Source organism: Athene cunicularia (assembly GCF_003259725.1).
Source record: "Athene cunicularia isolate RWA chromosome 5 unlocalized genomic scaffold, athCun1 chr5_part1, whole genome shotgun sequence".
In the NCBI taxonomy this organism is placed as follows: Eukaryota; Metazoa; Chordata; class Aves; order Strigiformes; family Strigidae; genus Athene; species Athene cunicularia.
In genome coordinates this window covers 38,476,357-38,494,154 of record NW_020799101.1, presented here as the reverse complement: position 1 = coordinate 38,494,154, position 17,798 = coordinate 38,476,357, and the positions used below count along the sequence as shown (strand labels likewise).

Here is a 17,798-nt window from a genome sequence, read left to right as displayed (position 1 = left end):
AAATCAACATTTTTTTTTACTCCAACACTGCGACTCTATTAGAAATAGCATGTACTGATCAGTATAATATACCATGTTTAAGCACTGATGATTAAAAAAACCATACATAATTCTTGCAAATACTGTGATACATCAGCTGAATTTTGTATGTTGGTAAAACGAAAAAGTCGTTAATAAAGCACAAGGAAAAATAACATTTACCTACCTTTCTGATAGAAGAATTTTCGGTAATAATATGCACCAAGATCTACATGTTCAACGATGTATCTTTTCACTCTGTCCAGATGTAAAATCAGATTCTCCTTGGGAACTTCCAGAACTGCTACTCCGGCATTTGTGCAATGAGAACTCAGAGTTGACTCAAACGAGGCACTTTCACATCCACTGAAGGAACCTGAATTAGATTTGGAAAGGCTTATCTTCCTCTCTCCTTCCCCACCAATCTCATTACGAAAATAAGGACAACTCATCACAAGTTCATTGCTTTTATCGTCCCCCTGGTCCATATTGAGACTTCCTTTTGAATTCAGGTCTTCAGTGCTGCCCATTGGAGAATTGAAACTTGCAGAATGGGACAAGGGTCCAGAGACAAGTGATGCTACAGCAGCAGCAGATGCACCGGTGGTTGTGTTCCTTCTTTTAATCACGTTATGCCTGTTGATTGCCGCTTCATTTAAATCAAATAAAATACTCTGTACATCATAATGAGCAAAACACTTTGGACAAGTCCAAGGCTTGACGCTATCTTCTGACCTGTTATCTTCAAGATCTGAAGACTTTCCAAGTTCTCCTTCACCTTTGGCATTGCGCAGTTTACGAAAAATGGATGAATCTCCTGTCTCTGATTTTGAGCGTCTCTTAAGTGGCTTCTCCCTTTCCTTAAAGAGTCTCAGGTTGTCCCTTTGAGTAATAGGTCCATCTATCACATCTAGAGAGAAACCTGAACCCTTGCTTCCACTGGCAATCAGGAGTTCACTGAGCTTACTTGTGGCTGGGCTTCTTTGATCAGACTTTTCATCTTTATAGCCCTTCAATAAGTCAAAAAAACTTTCCCCTGAAGTTCCCTGTTTATCTATTGAAGATGTGCTGCCGTACTCCCTGTGAAGAGATGGTCCAGATTTAAAAGTGGGTGAAATACATTCATCAAAACTATCCACATCAAGCTCACTTATGGTAATGTCGCTGTTGCTGCGCTGTCTTATTCTGCGAAGAGCTTTCCTTGGGGAACTGGGATAGCCATCAGGTGTAAGAAACCTGGAGTCTAGATTCTCAGATTGTCTGGTCTTGTTCTTAAGTGTGCTCTGGATGCTCTTTAACATGACAGAATCACTTGCATTCAAGTTAACAGAGCTTCCCTGACTCCCAGGACTGCTTTTAGAAGACATGCTGTCAAGGCAACTTGATGTTTCAATATCTTGACTAGATCTGCTTGTTTCCTTGATGTTCTCCTTCCTTGGGGGCCAATCAGCAATCCTTGCCCTGACCCCCATTTTAGGGACTCCAGGTGTAGAGGTAACATGATGGGAACTCTCATTGCGAGGCGGTCCAACCGGTGCCATGACTGCAGATCCTAAGCTGCCATTCTGTGACCTAAAGCGCCTCATATAAAAGTCATCCGAGTGGACTTTTGAGGTGCCATCTGTTCCAACTGATACCCCAGTGGCAACAGCCCTTTCGGTCTGGGACCGCTTCAAGCTGGTCATGATCTTTCAGTACGTTTAACCTTAGTAGGTTCCCAGAGAAAACACAGTCATTTCTGCTTTTTAAATGCACAGTTCTCTTTTGGAGAATAGTCTCCAAAATATACAATGGTTGCATGAGATCTTAATCATGGACATTTAAGGATACAGTTAAATTCAGGATGTCTAGAAAGTTCAGATATTCAGTAGGTTTTGATAAGCAATAATTTCCTTTAACTTTTGCATTTTAAGAAGTAGCCATGCTGCAATACATTCAAATTGTTTTAACATCACTTGTGCTCCAAAATGTCAGAGTTGTAATCCAATTGCTTATGCTTCTTTTAAGCCTAGAACAGAGAAAAAGAGAGATAAAAGCATTAATCATTTAATATATATATTTTTGTAACTGAAACTATTGAAGTAATTACACAGAATTAGTATTTCTAACAAACATTCTTTTAAATCTCGTAGATCATCATCTCAAAAACAAAGATTTGTGTTATACAGCGATGAAGAGTTTTCTAGATATAGTTCATCTGCCTTCTAAAAAGAAATACTTTAACCTTTAGACTTCACACCAAAATATAATTTTTTCCTTATGGACTGGTTAGTAATACTTTTAAGTTGGGTTAGCAGCCAGTTTTACAAAGCACAAGTAGGGTGTTAATAATTTCCTCAGCCGAAGGATACATACAAGCATACCTTTCCTGTAGAAGCCACAGAGGAGCCAGATCAGGACTCCAAATTTGTTTATAAACGTTTTAAAGAATTTACCATATACAAGTCACACATCCAAGCAGCAATTAGGTATTAACAATGCCTGTTCAACTTTGCCATTAATGTAAGTAACTATAATATGCTAACAAAAAAAGGAAGGAAGCTGATTAGCAAAAAGATTACAGAATGATAATAGAGAGTATGGCGATCAGTCCCATTTTATTTTGTGTTTTGCACAGCTTTATTTGAAGATTAGCTGGATAGTCCAGAAAGCATCTATTATCTCTGCCCAGATTTCACAACATATAAAAAGACTAAAGCGAAATAGAAACACATAGTTTTAAATTATTTGATATGAAAAGCTCCATTTATTTCCCTGGCTAACAAAATATTGTCGGCCACAGCTCCTGTATAATCCAGCTTTACAAAGCCATGGAAGTTAAATGCCTTCCCATACCTCATCAGTACCAAAGTGATCACAAAGCATTTAGTATACCACCCTTTAAGGAGCTAAAAAAAAAAAATTCCACAAGTACATCCTTGCTGGTAGAAGACAAAAGCATGTGATTGTCAAGATAAAATCTTGCATTGCTGTGTACATCCTTTAACACAAAGAAGTTAATAATTTTCAAAGGTTGAACCAATTACACAAAATGTGGCCTTTAAATATTTGTCAAATGTGTGCAGAGAGATGCTGCTGAACCAGCACCGTGTTAACAATGCAGTATTGTCTATGAATCAAAGCTTTCTGATGCTTCCAGGGAAACTAGCACTTTCTGCAGTCTCTTCTCAAAACTATGGAGTACTTTGCTCCACACTAATTAAATATCAAGTCAGGGCACTTTCTGCCTCCAAAGGCAGCCTGTTTTAACTTCACTTCCCATAGACAGCACCTCCTTGGAATAGCTGCTATTTATATAAAGCTGAACACATAAGGGATACTTAAAATGCAAGCTGACTGCATCGCATATAACCAGAACGGTGCGAGTGATCTACGCTATTATTGTATTTGCACAGCCATTTACATAAGCACAGTTACTTTCCTTGTAATTCTGCTACAATGATACTGCTGAAACAATCGTTTTTTCTACCTATATAATTAGAACACCTTTAGAAAGGCAATCTATTCATCTAGCTGTTGCAAAACTACTGAATTTTCAACCGTAACTTTTTATGAATTTCTAACACTCTCCAGCCTAAGAACTGATCAAGCTGGTAAAACAACTTCATGAACAAATCAGATCAAGGAAGAATGCAAACACTGTGTGACATCACATAACCCAATGTTCTGTCTTTGCTTTTCAATGATGCTGTAGCGAATATCATTTATGCAATAAGCTCTACAAAATGGGAACACTACATAGCCCTTTCTACAGAGTTATGCAGGCTCGGTTTATAGGCAGAATGGAAGGAAAATAGAATGAAAACTGATAAGGATTTAGGGCAAGAGGAAAACAGGCTAAAAGTGATAGCGAAGGAAGAGTCAAGCTGAGGATGGAACATGAAACAGGCAGAATTACAACTGTCCGCTACTGCACACTCCTCTTCACAGCCTGCAATGAAAGTCAAGATTTTTGTCCCTCACCGTTCCCCTTCCATTGCCAGTATTTCTCAAAGCAGAGTATACATCTCCTCCCTCTCAAGTGCTGGTCCTTACAGAAACAGATAACCTACAAGTTTCTCATTAACTTAAGGGCAGAAGTTCACACAACAGCTCTAACAATTCCCAAGCTCGGTATTAACCATATAAGCATCCAAATGCTACCAGTTTCCCCCATGTCTCAGATTATTATTTTTCCTTTAAAAATTTCCAAGACAATAATTCTAAATCATTAAGGATATATAAAAAAATATATACAGAATCACGTGTGGAAAAAAAAATATAGCTAAGTAGTCTGTTGAACTTATTCGTGATCTTTTGTACGTATGGTAGTCGTTAGTTACATGACCACACAGTACATTTTCCAAAGGAAATACTTTTGCTGTTCCTTGACTCAGCATTAAGGATGTCTCACTCTGGGGACCAGCTGTTTCATGCTTTACAGGTTTTTGCAACTGTCCTACTTCATCTGCTGTAGCAGCTGAAATACAGGCAATAAATGATTATAGCAATAGTTAATACTACACTCTGAACTCCAGAACTGAACTCCACCCCTTGCCTGTGTCAACATGAATTAAATGACTTACGTCAAATTTTCTGGAGACCGTAACCACCTGTCTGTGGTTGTTTCCCTAGACCTTCCTGTCCTGGGTCTCTAATTTGAGATCTAACAGTCTGATCTAAAAGGTTCAATTAGCTACAATCAAAATAAAGTGAAAATATGACATTTGATAACATTAAAAACTCCTAAAGCATAGACGCTGAGTACACTGGTCATCAGATTTAACAGGAAAGGAACAATAACTGCAATCTGTACTTTACATTTTCTCACATTCTTTACCTGCAAAACATGACAGCATTAAAAGACAGGGTGAATCACACTTTATTTAAATGACCATCAGTGATATTATGAACTGAAAAACCTGCAGGAAGTTAAATATTAAGTAGCAGAATTGCTAACACAAAATATGTAATCTATTAAAATTAGTTACAACTGCAAGACAGTATTGTACCTACTTCTAAAGACAAGAGTAGTAATTGTGAAGAGTAACTATTCCTATTTTGTTACTAATTCAATATAGAAAAAATATAATTTAAGGCAGAGCTATGAATACCTATGTGAAAAGAATATGGTGAGGACAAACTGGCATAACCAAGAAAATGTATGCTTCTCCACTTAATCTGAACTGACTGAATAGACCAACAAAATACTCAGATGAATGGCTACATACGAAAAGTTGTAAATTAAAACCACATTCAAAAACTGCAAAGAGGTCCATGAAAATCTAGTAACAATTATATCAAAAACCAGTTAAGAGAACAGAGCTTGGAAAACCAATGATCTGCTTATCACATTGCATGTGGTTAACTAGTAAAGCAGTCCAAGGATCTGATCAAAAGGGGTCTCAAATCCATAGGACAAAGTTTACTCATTGCTTTTTACCAGCACCAGAGGACCTTTTGTTTATTCTCAACTCAAAATGAGCTATAGACAAACCTGTTTTCATTCTTCCCCTCTCTATTTATAGCTGTCCTCACTTTGCTCCCTCCTCCAAAACCGGCATTCCAGGTGTAGGACAAAGGACCCTTCTGATCAAACTTAAAAGGTCCTTGTAAACCAATCCCAAGATAGTTTTGCAGTTCTACGTCACTCTTAAAAGACAGTTAGGTCAAGAGATTCTGATTTCTTCTTCCTCATGACTGAAATTAACCACCAGGAAAATGAAGACCTACCAGTCAAGATTTCATCCAGAGGCCTCTGGATTACAAAGCAGCAACCAGAAGCAGCTGATTAAGAAGAAATGTCTCGCTCCAGTCAACTCAGGATAGCGTAAAAAGCCTAAACTACAGCACACTGAGCAGTTTCTATCTTTCATTCAGGTAGCCAAATAAGATAATTCAACATCTGCTTGTTCAGATGAATGGAAAATAGATCAAGTCTAACGCATTGATTCAAAGACCTTCTATTATAGTTTTTTTCCTAGATTTAGTCTATGTGGAATTGTGCTTGTTTTCCTTACAAAGTAGTGATTTTACCCATAACCAAGTCTTACTCAAAGAGGTTTAATAATTACTCTGCTATCTTCTGGGAACATGCTGAGACTTCAGATTGTAGGATCACAGATGCTAATGATCTTAATACTCTGATGTTGACAGAGATAGATTTCAGGGCACCAAATTATTTATGATTCATAATAATCCAGAGGAAAGACTTCATACATCACCATCAGCCCGCGTTAAAAAGTGGCATTTTATAATTAAAAATTGGGGAAGGAAGGAATCTGTTTTCAAATTCCAAAGAAGTCTCACTTCTGCTAAGCCTCCATACCACTCCCCCAGCCCACCCCAAACAAAATATAGTAGAGGATGGTAAGCAAAACATATCACCAAGGATATTTTAAAATACTGAAAACTGTAAGAAAAGCAGCTCAGAATAACATTTTACATTTATATTTTTAAAAACTATTAATGTGAAGTCATCTATATTCCACAAGGTTTACCAAAATCTAGCCAACTTCAGAAATGCAGTGTAACACACACACGTTACTGGTAGTAACCCTTGTTAACCCTTACTGGGAAAAGAACTGGCACTGCCATAAAACCTGAAAAATAGTAGCATCTATGAAACCAGAAAAAGAAATCAGAACAACAAAAAAGACTGAAGCTAAATAGAAACACATACTTTTAAATAATTTGATATGAAAAGCTCCATTTATTCCCCTGGCTAACAAAATGCTGTCTGTCACAGCTCCTGTATAATCCAGCTTTGCAAAGCTGTTTTGTATTTTATATACAAAAGCTTGGGGGGGGTGTGGGGGGAGAGATATTAATTTATCAGTCAATTAAGTTATTATATGTACAAAATAATGCCTAATTTCATAAAATTAATTCCTCAGAAGATAAAAATTCAATTTAATCTTTAGAAATACTTGGCATTATGTGGTTACCTATTAACAACTTTATTCTTCTCTTCCCAGGATTACTTATATCATTATAAATGAAGGAAAGTTAAAGGGTTCATCTTTCAGAGAAAGGTTTTTATCAGCTGAAAGGCTATTTGAAGACTAGTGTTTGGTATTTTACTAGCTTACCAGTTTTATTTTTGTTACACTTAGAGGAATTGTTGGTTTTGCGTTAGCTGAATTTGTGACAATTGTCAGCTCTGCATAGGATGAAAGACAAGATTTCCCCTAACTCTTCTTCCCCCACTTCCCTAATGTATATTTTCTACAAAATTTGTCGCTAATCTACACGTCAGCAAGTATGTGTTTCTACCTTTTTCTCTGAATGTTTCCTTGCTCCCTAGCCCTCAAAAGAAAACCTTTGCTCTAAGAAACTGTGTGACACCTGTCGCCATATACACAATGTTCACTCTGTAAATCACCTCATCTGTTGAGATTTAAGAGTGCTTTATTCTTCATTCTTTGCTGAAGAAGCTCACACTCCTATGAACTTTGTGTGTATATATATGTATTTAGGCAAAGTTACATTGATTTTAAGATGTAATAGTAATTAATGTGAATTACTCCCATCAGTTTCTACGCTCTTGCGGCATGCCTTTCTACAGACAAACACTAGCTTGCTTTGCCACATGTGAAATAACTGGAGGGCGCGATGTCACTAAAAGGGGTGCCAAGGCTAAACTCGTGCGCTGTGGCACTTGGCAAAATTTGCTCCCTCAGGTTATGAGCCCTGCTAACCACAGACACAAGTCGTCCGTTGGCTCAGAGTACACTGAACCAGCTGGCCTCCCTGTGCAGAAGACCACGAAGTCACATTCAATAATCATTCTCACGTGCAGTCAGTGGTAAAATGTTCATGACCAAACAGGATGTTAAATGAAGCATAATAAAAGCTATCAAATTGAGACAGATATATGAACACAGGGGACAGTAATTCCCTACCTGTGCATTTCAGCACATTTTTCTCCATTATGATCTCCCACTCATTATTCTCCATGTATTATTCTCCATGTAAACACCACAACATCTCAAGCCAGAATTGTGTCCTCTGTTTTCACATCACTTTCGTAACCATTAATCAAGACAAGGATATCACATACTCAAGTGTACAAGTAACTGTTGCTGGAACAAACCCTTTAAAATTCCTTTTAACTGAGACAGAGGGGGAGAGAGAGGAAAGGTACTACACGTGCTTATTCTTACTTCAACACTCATGCTCCAATTTGGTACCAGTGTCACTCAGTTAATTAAATGCAGAATCCCTTTCCCAGAAGCTAACTTACACAATCTGAAAAAAAGATGCTGACAAACCTTACTGGATGCTATACTGTATTCTATGCCTGGAATAAGATTGTTAACAATAATAGTTTATTTTTGATAGCAGCGCTTGCTCTCTAGGAAGCAACTCTAAACCAGTGCCAAAACATGAGAGCAAAATATTCTAGTTCCCAGATACCATCTCTCAAGAAAGTAAATTTTTAGCAACTATAGAAGAGTTCCACTTACATCCCATCACCCTTTTTTTTTTTTTTTGAAGAGATGTTTCTCTTCTGCATTTCTGTTTCTGTTGCTAGCTGTTGATATATTGCATCCCTAAGGTAATAGTTGCAGAAACAGACTGCTCTCTCTGGTGTGTGGACTCCTGTAAAAGTTACTTATCTGCAAAGAGCCCAAGTTAATCAATGACTAACTTCTGATACTGTGAGACTAACCTGTGAAGAGTCAGAAACCAAAAAAACCCCCACAAAAAAAAAAAACCCAGACCAAGGAACCCCAAAGGAAATGGGCTGATACTTGCCGGTATGGGTAGAGTTCAGCATAATCGCCATGCATTACAGTAAGTACCACAAATGCACTTTCCCGAGGTTTGCATCTTTGCTCACATACTTCTGCAGCACCAAGGCTCATACGCCACCACCCTCCTCCAGCCCAGCCACAAGTTTGTTTCTGCCATAGCTTTGGGACCAACCCAGAGACAGAGCTCAGCCTGTGGTCTCTGTGCTGAGCCACCCGCCATGCTCCTGCTGGCCACACTTGGCACGCTAGTGCCGGCAGTCACAGTCACCACCACGCGCCTCATCGCATCCCACAGAGCTGAGCAAGAGCCCTCAGTATGGAAGAGGTGGAAAGAGTGTGTTCAACATATTACTTTTAAACTTCCAGCTGCTTCTAAGTAGTTTGGAGCACAACTCAAAGCTAATTGTTTTAATGACAGGTGTTAGACTGTGTCCCTAATTTGGTAATAGCATTATTAAAAAATATAAAATCATCATTTTGATAGTGTTTAAAGTATTTTTCCCAACACCATTTAATTTCCTCCACAGAATACCATGTCTTCATAGGTTGACTGATCACACAGACAAGTGTTTAAGGGAGAAACAAAAGCAGCTTTTCAGAAGTGAGAGTTGAATTTTACCTAAAATTAATAGGCTTTATTCCCAGCAACCCCCACATTAACCATCTAGTGTTTCATATTCACACATGTTCCTAAACGCACTCCTGCAACTACTGCTCCTGCTTTAAAAGTACTGCTGCAGCACTAGAGATGAGAATTAGGAGCAGGGAGATTATTACTCAATGCCCACATGAGCTGTTCCCAATTCCTGCATCACCATCACTCCTTCACCTGTGCCCCAGGCCTCCTCAGCACCCAGTCACATACCATCCTCTCACTTTAAGCCCAGCTGCTGGCACTCTCAGCTACAGCCCTCTACAATCCTTCCTTCTCAAATCAGGGACACCTCTGTCATGCAGCAGCCCCCACCAGAGTAGAACGGACACCATCCATTTCTATTTCAGACCATGCTTTCCTCTCTCAACAAAAGCCACTCAAAAGACAGCTGAGCATCTCATCAAGCAAATGATTTTTTTTCAAGCTTCCAAATAGCTAATAGCTGTTCAATTAATTTGCTGCCTTATCTACTGGCCTGACAACACAAAGCAGATTATTGACTTGTCTGTTCCAATTCCTGCATATTAGAGAAAAACAACAGAAACCTATTATAAATTATACAGATAAAATGAAGCACTATGTAAGTGAAAAAACAAGTTCAAAACTACTACTGAAATAAAGTATTTTGAAAGCAGACGGCTAGAAAAAGGATTTTCCTCTCATATAACCTATTAAAAAGGTCTGTTGGTCTAAATGGTATTCTTTTGTAATAGCATACACAAAGTTAAAGTATTTTCCCCTAAAAAAAAGTGTTTTGCTTTTGTGTTTAGGTACATATACCACGTATATATTTCTATACATATATCTACATATATTTACATATATATATACATATATAACACACAAGTTGTTAATGCTATCTTCTGAAAGCAAGTTTGAGTATGCTGTTAACAAAAGTACATAAATATAAGCAAACACTGTAATTAATCGTGATGTCATTTAAACAACTGTTCCCACAACTACTTTATACACTTCGTCAATCTGTATTCACGACTGTTATATGAAGAAAAGCAAACAATTTTAAACCTAACGTCACCAAATTTTCATTGTATGTTTCTACAGGAAATCTTGAATTACAGAACCTAATAACCCAGGACAGGCTCCACGGTAGAAGTGTATTAGGTATTCAGATCATTCAAACTTCAGTTAAGTACAGACAGCATAAAAATTAAGATACCGAAAAATCACAGTCCAGACTATAAAGTCATACAAGGGCTAGAGAGAGTAAGAGAGAGATCTTTTTAACAGTTCATATGTCTGAATAGATAGGGAAGCATGTAATCCAAAAATAATCCTTGCAAGAAGTATAGCGGCTTCTGCTTCACGAGACTGTCGAGTGTGAAACACCAAGAAAGGAAGTAAATTAAAAACTTTAAAGGAGGATGCACACTTGTAAACAAAAACTTGGACAAAATTTTGAATTTTTTTTTTTCCTTTTATGATTGTGGACAACTGGAACATTCTAACTGAAAGGCACTCAGGGGAAACCTCCACAGCCTTCCACTGTAAATCCTTCTGGAAAAGAATCTAAAAACCCATTAATACTTTTTTCAACAATATATCGGTTTACCTTTTTTTTAAAATTACAAGTTTTGTATTACTACACTTTTAAACCCTCAAAAGAATACTGGTATACCAGTGTAAAGAACTTGATTTAAAACTGTAGAATAAAAAAAAAATGCCCTCAGGGTAGGTTAAAAGCAAGGGTTTAAAGACAAAAAAAGTTATAACTGTGTTCTTATTTAGATACTGATCTTAGAAGATAAAAAAAATAGAGCAACAGATTTTACATGAAAACAAGAATAATTTCCAGCAGCTCTTCACTTTCATGTTTTCCATTCTTTTCATTTTTTCTCTTAGACCATCAGCTTCATACTTTTCCTGCAATCACTTAACCCACAGCAGTCCCTTTTACAAGACAGACACTGGTGTCCTTTCACTAGAACAGGCTTAAAAATTAGTTCTGTACTAACCGGCAAAGGATTCTAAATTACTAACACTAGCAAACATCTAGACCAATATTTTACTGATGTTGATGGATTACTGTATGCTGAATTTCTCCAATATACTCCACTCTAAAGGGGGAAACTGAATGGGTGCAATCTTCTTTCTGGAACCATGTTTTGTGTTTTCTGACGTCTACTTTATGCATATGTGCAAATAAAAACTATAACCAGATGAAATAACATTTTCCTTCAGACAATTAAACACCTAGAAGGCATGGCAATCAATTCAGTAAGTCACTACATATTCTTTAGGTAGTGCTTATGGCAACACCTCTCAGCCCTCCGATATAACGGATATTGCCAAACTAAAAAGGTTGCAAACTTTGACCAAGGAATATATTTACTATGTTCCCCATTCAGAGTTAAGTATGGGGATCATCCCACAGACCAAATAGGAAAACCATCTTAGGTTACCATTTCACACACATGCTGGATATATCTAAACTTATGAAGCACCATAAATCAACCAGGGGGAAAAAAAAAAAGCTTTTAGGCTTTAAACTCTTATATAACATTAGCAGGCATGACATCAGAGGTCCCCAGGGGTAATTCACTTTGCTATTTTTGAGAAAATACATATGAAGAGCTTTCCATGCTTTGACAATCACATGTATTACACATTTGTTTTCCAAAACACCATCTTTATGGCTATAAAAGAATAAACAGCTCAACCTCCATACAGGACTCTCTATGGCTTTTGTTAATTTTCCTGTTGGTACTTCCAGAGTCCTTTAACTTTAAGACTCAAACACTGTCTTCAGCAAGCATTCACCAATGCTTTGGGTATGAAAACCTATCAGAAAAATACAGATGGGATCTGTAAACAACTGAAATTAGTTCCTGAGCACTAGGCACCTGGCAATAAAGATAAGTGTGTTACATCTGTTAATAATTATCACCTTAAAAATTGAAAGGTATGTCTGAAGCTTTCAAGGTGAAACGCAAAAGACCGATGGATAAACTAGTAAACTTCACTAAAATCCTAGCAGGGAACACAGTACAACTACATAAGCCTTATACTTCACTAAATTAATTAGTATCTTAATGACACTCTCCTATTGCACGTGGGAATACACACAGAAACACAAGACAAAAGCCAACTGGTTGTACCTAAACTATTCTTCTACATCCGCAATGCTTCAAATCCTAGTAAGCGTGAATAAAACAATGTGGAAAGAGAAAAAAAGATTACCTGTGAAAATATGCAGTTACTCAGCAGAAATCTGCATGCTGCACCATTGCAACATTTATGATTTAGAAAATAATAAAGCTAGATATAAATAATTCGGTTGATTCATTTCTTGAAAGCACTGTGCTATGAGTGGGCGTTCAGGTAGGACTTCAGAAGACTTAACTAGAGGAAAACTCTACATGCAGAAAACCTAGAAGAGGTTCTTCATTATTTTGAAATTCTCTCTTGTGCAGATCTCAGCAGTGACCAACAGGTAGATGACATCCTTTGCTTTGATGGTGTAGGTATAGTTATAGGTGGTGGCTTTGATGGTGTAGGTATAGGTATAGTATATTCTATAGTTCTAACATATACTATATAATAAAAGCAATTGAAAACATTCAAACAGGCAGTACTTTAAATTTAAAGATAGCTATACAAGTCACCCGGCTGAAGACACAATTATCTCCAGTAACTACAAAGGGAAAATGATACCTAGCTGGCTATATACATCAACTCTCAAGGACTGATTGCAAAAATTTGTGCCCAACCATTGTGTAAAGCAACCTACACCAAACTGCAATACTAGGGAGAAGTAACATAAGCAATTCTGGTCACGAATCCAGACAGTCAAGCTGGCAAAGCAGGATACAAACTGAAAAGAGCAAGCAAGGTGGCACTGACACCTAAAAAACACACTTTGCAATTTAAATAAGAATCAGTCTACTACAAGCACACATATGCCAGCAGTACTGGCACTTCATCCAGACATCTTAAAATTTAAGAGGCAAATGTAGGTGGATGGTCGGATGCTGCTGGTTATCTCAAAGTGTAAGGAAACTTGGATGCGTCTGACCTGCCCACCTGTCCATGCAGGTACACCTCAGGTTTCACAACGCTAAAGATGTCTTTTACCAACTGCCCTTACAACCCAAGACCAGTGAATTTATTCTTTAGAAGATTTATTGTCTTTTCCATAAGATGGGCTATAATATCTGGCAGAAACAAGAAAAATAAACCTACCTCTTTCTAACTGAATCCCATAGTCCAGCCTGTCTACTTGAGATTTTTGCATGAAAAACTAAGGAAGTATGATGCAAAAGCCTTTTTGCTCATGTGATTTTTTTTTTCCAGGCATGGTCAGTAAAAGGAAATATCTACATCTGTTCCTGGTTTACATGCATGCAAAACATTTTATAAAATGAAAACAGATTTGAAATAATTTAGATTCCAATACTAAACCTTCAAAAGCAAATTACCTACAGAAAGTACATGTGTGGGTGTATTCCCGTTTCACTGCATCAACAGCCTTAATCAACCCAGCATACTATTTCTGATTATGGTTCATTATATAAAATCACGTTGATAACAGTTCAGAAAGAATGTTTCTTAACCCATTCTGAAAAAGAGAAATACTGTTCTTGCACCAGTTTTCACCCTTGAGGCGTACACGTTGGGGGGTGACTTCCCTGAGCCACGCACGGCTTTGTAAAAGCCTTAACAGCCAACTAGAAACCACAGGAATTGGCTTGAACTATCCATCAGGATAAAGGCTGTGGCTCGTCCCTAAGACAAGTATGGTGACAGCTGCAGCATCCTCCTCAGCTCCGCTTACCACCACAACCCGCAGGCCCTTGCAGGGCGGCTGCAGAAAGCGGACTCCGAGGGCTAACGCACTCCCCGCTCACACAGAGCTGAAGTGATTCCCACTGCACCAGCTGGAGCTACGTCTCCTGTTCAGAAGGCCCTGCTGGGATTTCTCAGTTTTTTTAGTAACACAAACAGTACTTTGAAGCCAAATGTGTGTTCTTCAATTTGCAGGGCTGCTTTTTTTTTTTTTAAAAGCATGCACACTTTCTTTTTTGGTTTTTATACCCTCTTCTATGAGTCTGAAACAGGAATTTTATCAGTATCACATACTATCTGTTAGGCAGATCAATATCCGAAAACTTTTTGAAAATGTCGGCAATTGTGAAGCATTACAAATAAATTCTTGGTAGGATTTCTGATCAGAAAGGGATCATACCTATACTCTACAATCAAGTCTTGATTTCACCCTGGAAAGATTAAATGGCTTTATATCTCCTTCCATTAAGGAAACTTTGCTCCATGATACCATCACTGTTGAAAGCAACTCATCTCTCTGTACTGGAATACAGAGGGTTTTTTGGGACAACCTTTAAGAAAAATGCTCGTGTCTTATGACAATTTAAGTAGCTGATTCAGTAACCAGTGTGATGTTCGCACCATTAAGGTCTTCATCATAAAGCAAAACTTCCCCTTGATTATGACAGCAGCAGATATTTTGACAAGCATCCCTTAGCAAAACCTAGCCCCAAAACAGGGGGTTTCAACACAGGCAAATGTAGTAATGTCAGACTTTGTGTGCTTTGCAAGCACAGAGAGGCAGCAACAGCAGCAGACTTCGAAAATTCAGATCCTACGTATTTTTAAGAACTCTGTTGTGTTATAATTATTTCACTACTAAGCCACAGTGATGTCAAGCCACAGGCTTTGAATCTACACAGAAACATGAAAGGTGTCTCAGGAGATGAGACTGAACAAGAGCCCTTCGCTGTCAGTGGGGCCAAATTTTGGAATTTCCACAGGCCTTTTGAGAAGGGAGATTTCCAGCAGACAACAAACCCACACAGATAGGGAAACTAGAGCTCTCAAACCACAATTTTTCACTGAAGGAAATCCTCTTCAATATGTATAGAACTTTAAGTCTTCAGGATTTTACACAAAGATGACAGTTGTAACCCCCACTAAACCTCCTCTAATCTGCAAGCCTACCATGAGCACAGTAATGAGATTACAGCAGACAAATCTGTTTGGAGTGGGTCACATGCAGGAAAAAGCCATTAGACCTAAAAACACTGTACAGCTAGTTCTACGGATACTTTTTTCTTTGCCCTTCATCCTAGCCATCCAGTCATTTACCAAATTCAGTGAGCCAAAAAAATTTTTTTTGAGTAGTGAGAGATGGCTCAAAATAAAGACACAGTTTTAAAACTGTTTAGTGAGCACTGATTCCCAAGATCATAGAAGTACTTCAAAATACTTTTATAGTGAAAACATTTGGTTTTCTTCAAATTAAAGCTTTTAGATAAATTTCTGTTCACCTGTACTTGAATACAGAGTTGCCAGAAGTTCCACCGAGGATAAGCAATCATTCTAGTTGTAAATTACAAACATATAAACTATGATGAATGAATAAATAATCTCTTTCTGAAATTGAACAAGATTATATTTCTGATACTCTCAAGTAGTTCATTATGTCAAAAGAGGGAGTAAAGCTTTTTTTTCTGAATACAACAAAAAATATAGTTACTGGAAGGCAGAAATTCTGCACTGGAGCAAAACAGATTTTTTGAGTCTTCAGACTTCTTCACATACATAATTAAGTGTCTGTTCTTTGTAAACTGTTGCTGTAAAAATATCACCAGAGAATTTTTACAGCCAGACAAGATGTTTCCAGTTCATTTTAATCTTTATTAAAGATGCAACAACTGCTTAAGGCAACTCACCCTACTATACTTGGTTCACAGACCAACAGTTGAAATTCATCCTTTCTTACAGTCTAACAGGAATGACAAATAGTTTAAGAATTCATAGTCCCGAGAGAATTCAACTGTTTACATATAGTTCATACTCCTTAATAGTGTAATGATAAGATTCATCAAGAAAGCAACAGAAAATATTACCGCCTCAGAACGTAATATAACATAGGTTAAGATTTCTCACAAGACATTCATATTGACCAGTCAGGAATATCCTGGGTAAAAATTGTTGCAAGTCTCCTATGTGATCACTGAACTAAGGATAAGAAAAATAAAAACAATAATTAATTTTGCCAAAATTAGTTGAACAAAACAGAATGATGTACTGGGGAGAGAAGTCCTGCCTTGCAGATCTGTTACAATTCTTTCAAGGTATCATCCAGTATGAGACACATCTGTTTCATATGTGACTGATTTCCTAAATCCTCTATAAGACAAGCTTGCTAAAGACTGTGAAAGAAAAAGGGACCATTAGAAGATGAAAGGGGAAAGCCTCACAAATGGCTAAATGAATAAGGACAGGATATAAGGGAAAGGACTTTCACATGATCACTTCCACAGCAGAGAGGTGACCAACACTGGGCAACGTGCAGTTCAACACTGTGTGTGTATAATCTGGAGAAGATGGTAAGACACCAAAGTCTGATGATTATGTACGGTTAATTGAGCTGGTAACAAAAGATTCAACAGGGAAGACAGTCAACAGCTGGCAGAACGTGAAGAGTTGCAGAAGTATCTCTTCATAATGACTGAATTGCATGTATCACTTTACCGCTTCTTCAGGGTTGATAAATACACAGAAGAGAAAGAGACATTCACTAACTAGACATATGGAATGATAAGTCCTAATCACCTTTTTCTGACTTAAGAAAACAAATAAAACATTTGCAGATACTGCAGACAGATCTCTGAAAACCTTAGTTCCATGTTCCTGGGCACCAAAATGCAAAAAGAAGCTTGCAGAGGGGGTTGGAGTTACATGCTCCGAAATTGTGGTATCAACTGAAATATTACAAGCAGTTCTGTTACCCTAGAAACAGAAAATTTCTGTAAAGCAACCAACAAGTACGTATAATTCAACTATGAATCTCATAACTATGACTTATGGATGCCAAAACTTACATGAAAAAGCAGTCAGATAAATGCATGGAAGAAAAAAAATCTCATTAAGGGCTTCAAGTGCAAATAGTATAACATGCAGTTGAGAAAGTTCTTCATTCAGACTTCTAGAAACTAGAAAAATATGCCATGAGATGGATAACTATTTGCTTGCTCCCACCTTTCTCTTCCATACAGAGATATAGCAGCTGATTCAGAACAGCTATTTTTATGTTCTTACTGAAGATTTATTAACCTATCAAGTTTTATTAATATGAGAAACTAGCTTAAAGGAATAGATACTATTTATATTGCCACCTCAGATGAAAAGCATTAGTAAAGCCCTTTAAAGACATTACACTTAACATTGGTTAAACGTTTGAATTAAAAACTATTATTTCTGTCTTGCAAATTTATCTCCCCAAATCAACATGCTACTCTATTGAAATGACTTTTAAAAAGGGTCACTGGGTCAGAGCAGCCAATAAACTGAAGAAGGAAAAAATCCACCAAGCTAAGGAACATATTAGGAAAAGATGCCAACGGCGG

At 37.5% G+C, this 17,798-nt stretch overlaps 1 protein-coding gene across 8 annotated transcripts in view; it reads right to left on the bottom strand.

Annotated features, from left to right (window-relative positions):
* The window catches only part of SIPA1L1 (signal induced proliferation associated 1 like 1), a 218,835-nt gene that overhangs the window by 75,396 nt on the left and 125,641 nt on the right, over positions 1-17,798 (bottom strand). For all 8 annotated transcript variants that reach the window (XM_026848958.1, XM_026848959.1, XM_026848957.1 and 5 more), the window contains one exon: positions 206-2,026. In XM_026848958.1, coding sequence (XP_026704759.1) covers positions 206-1,703 — 1,498 coding nt within the window. In that variant the 5' untranslated portion in view covers positions 1,704-2,026. The remainder of the gene's footprint in view (positions 1-205; positions 2,027-17,798) is intronic.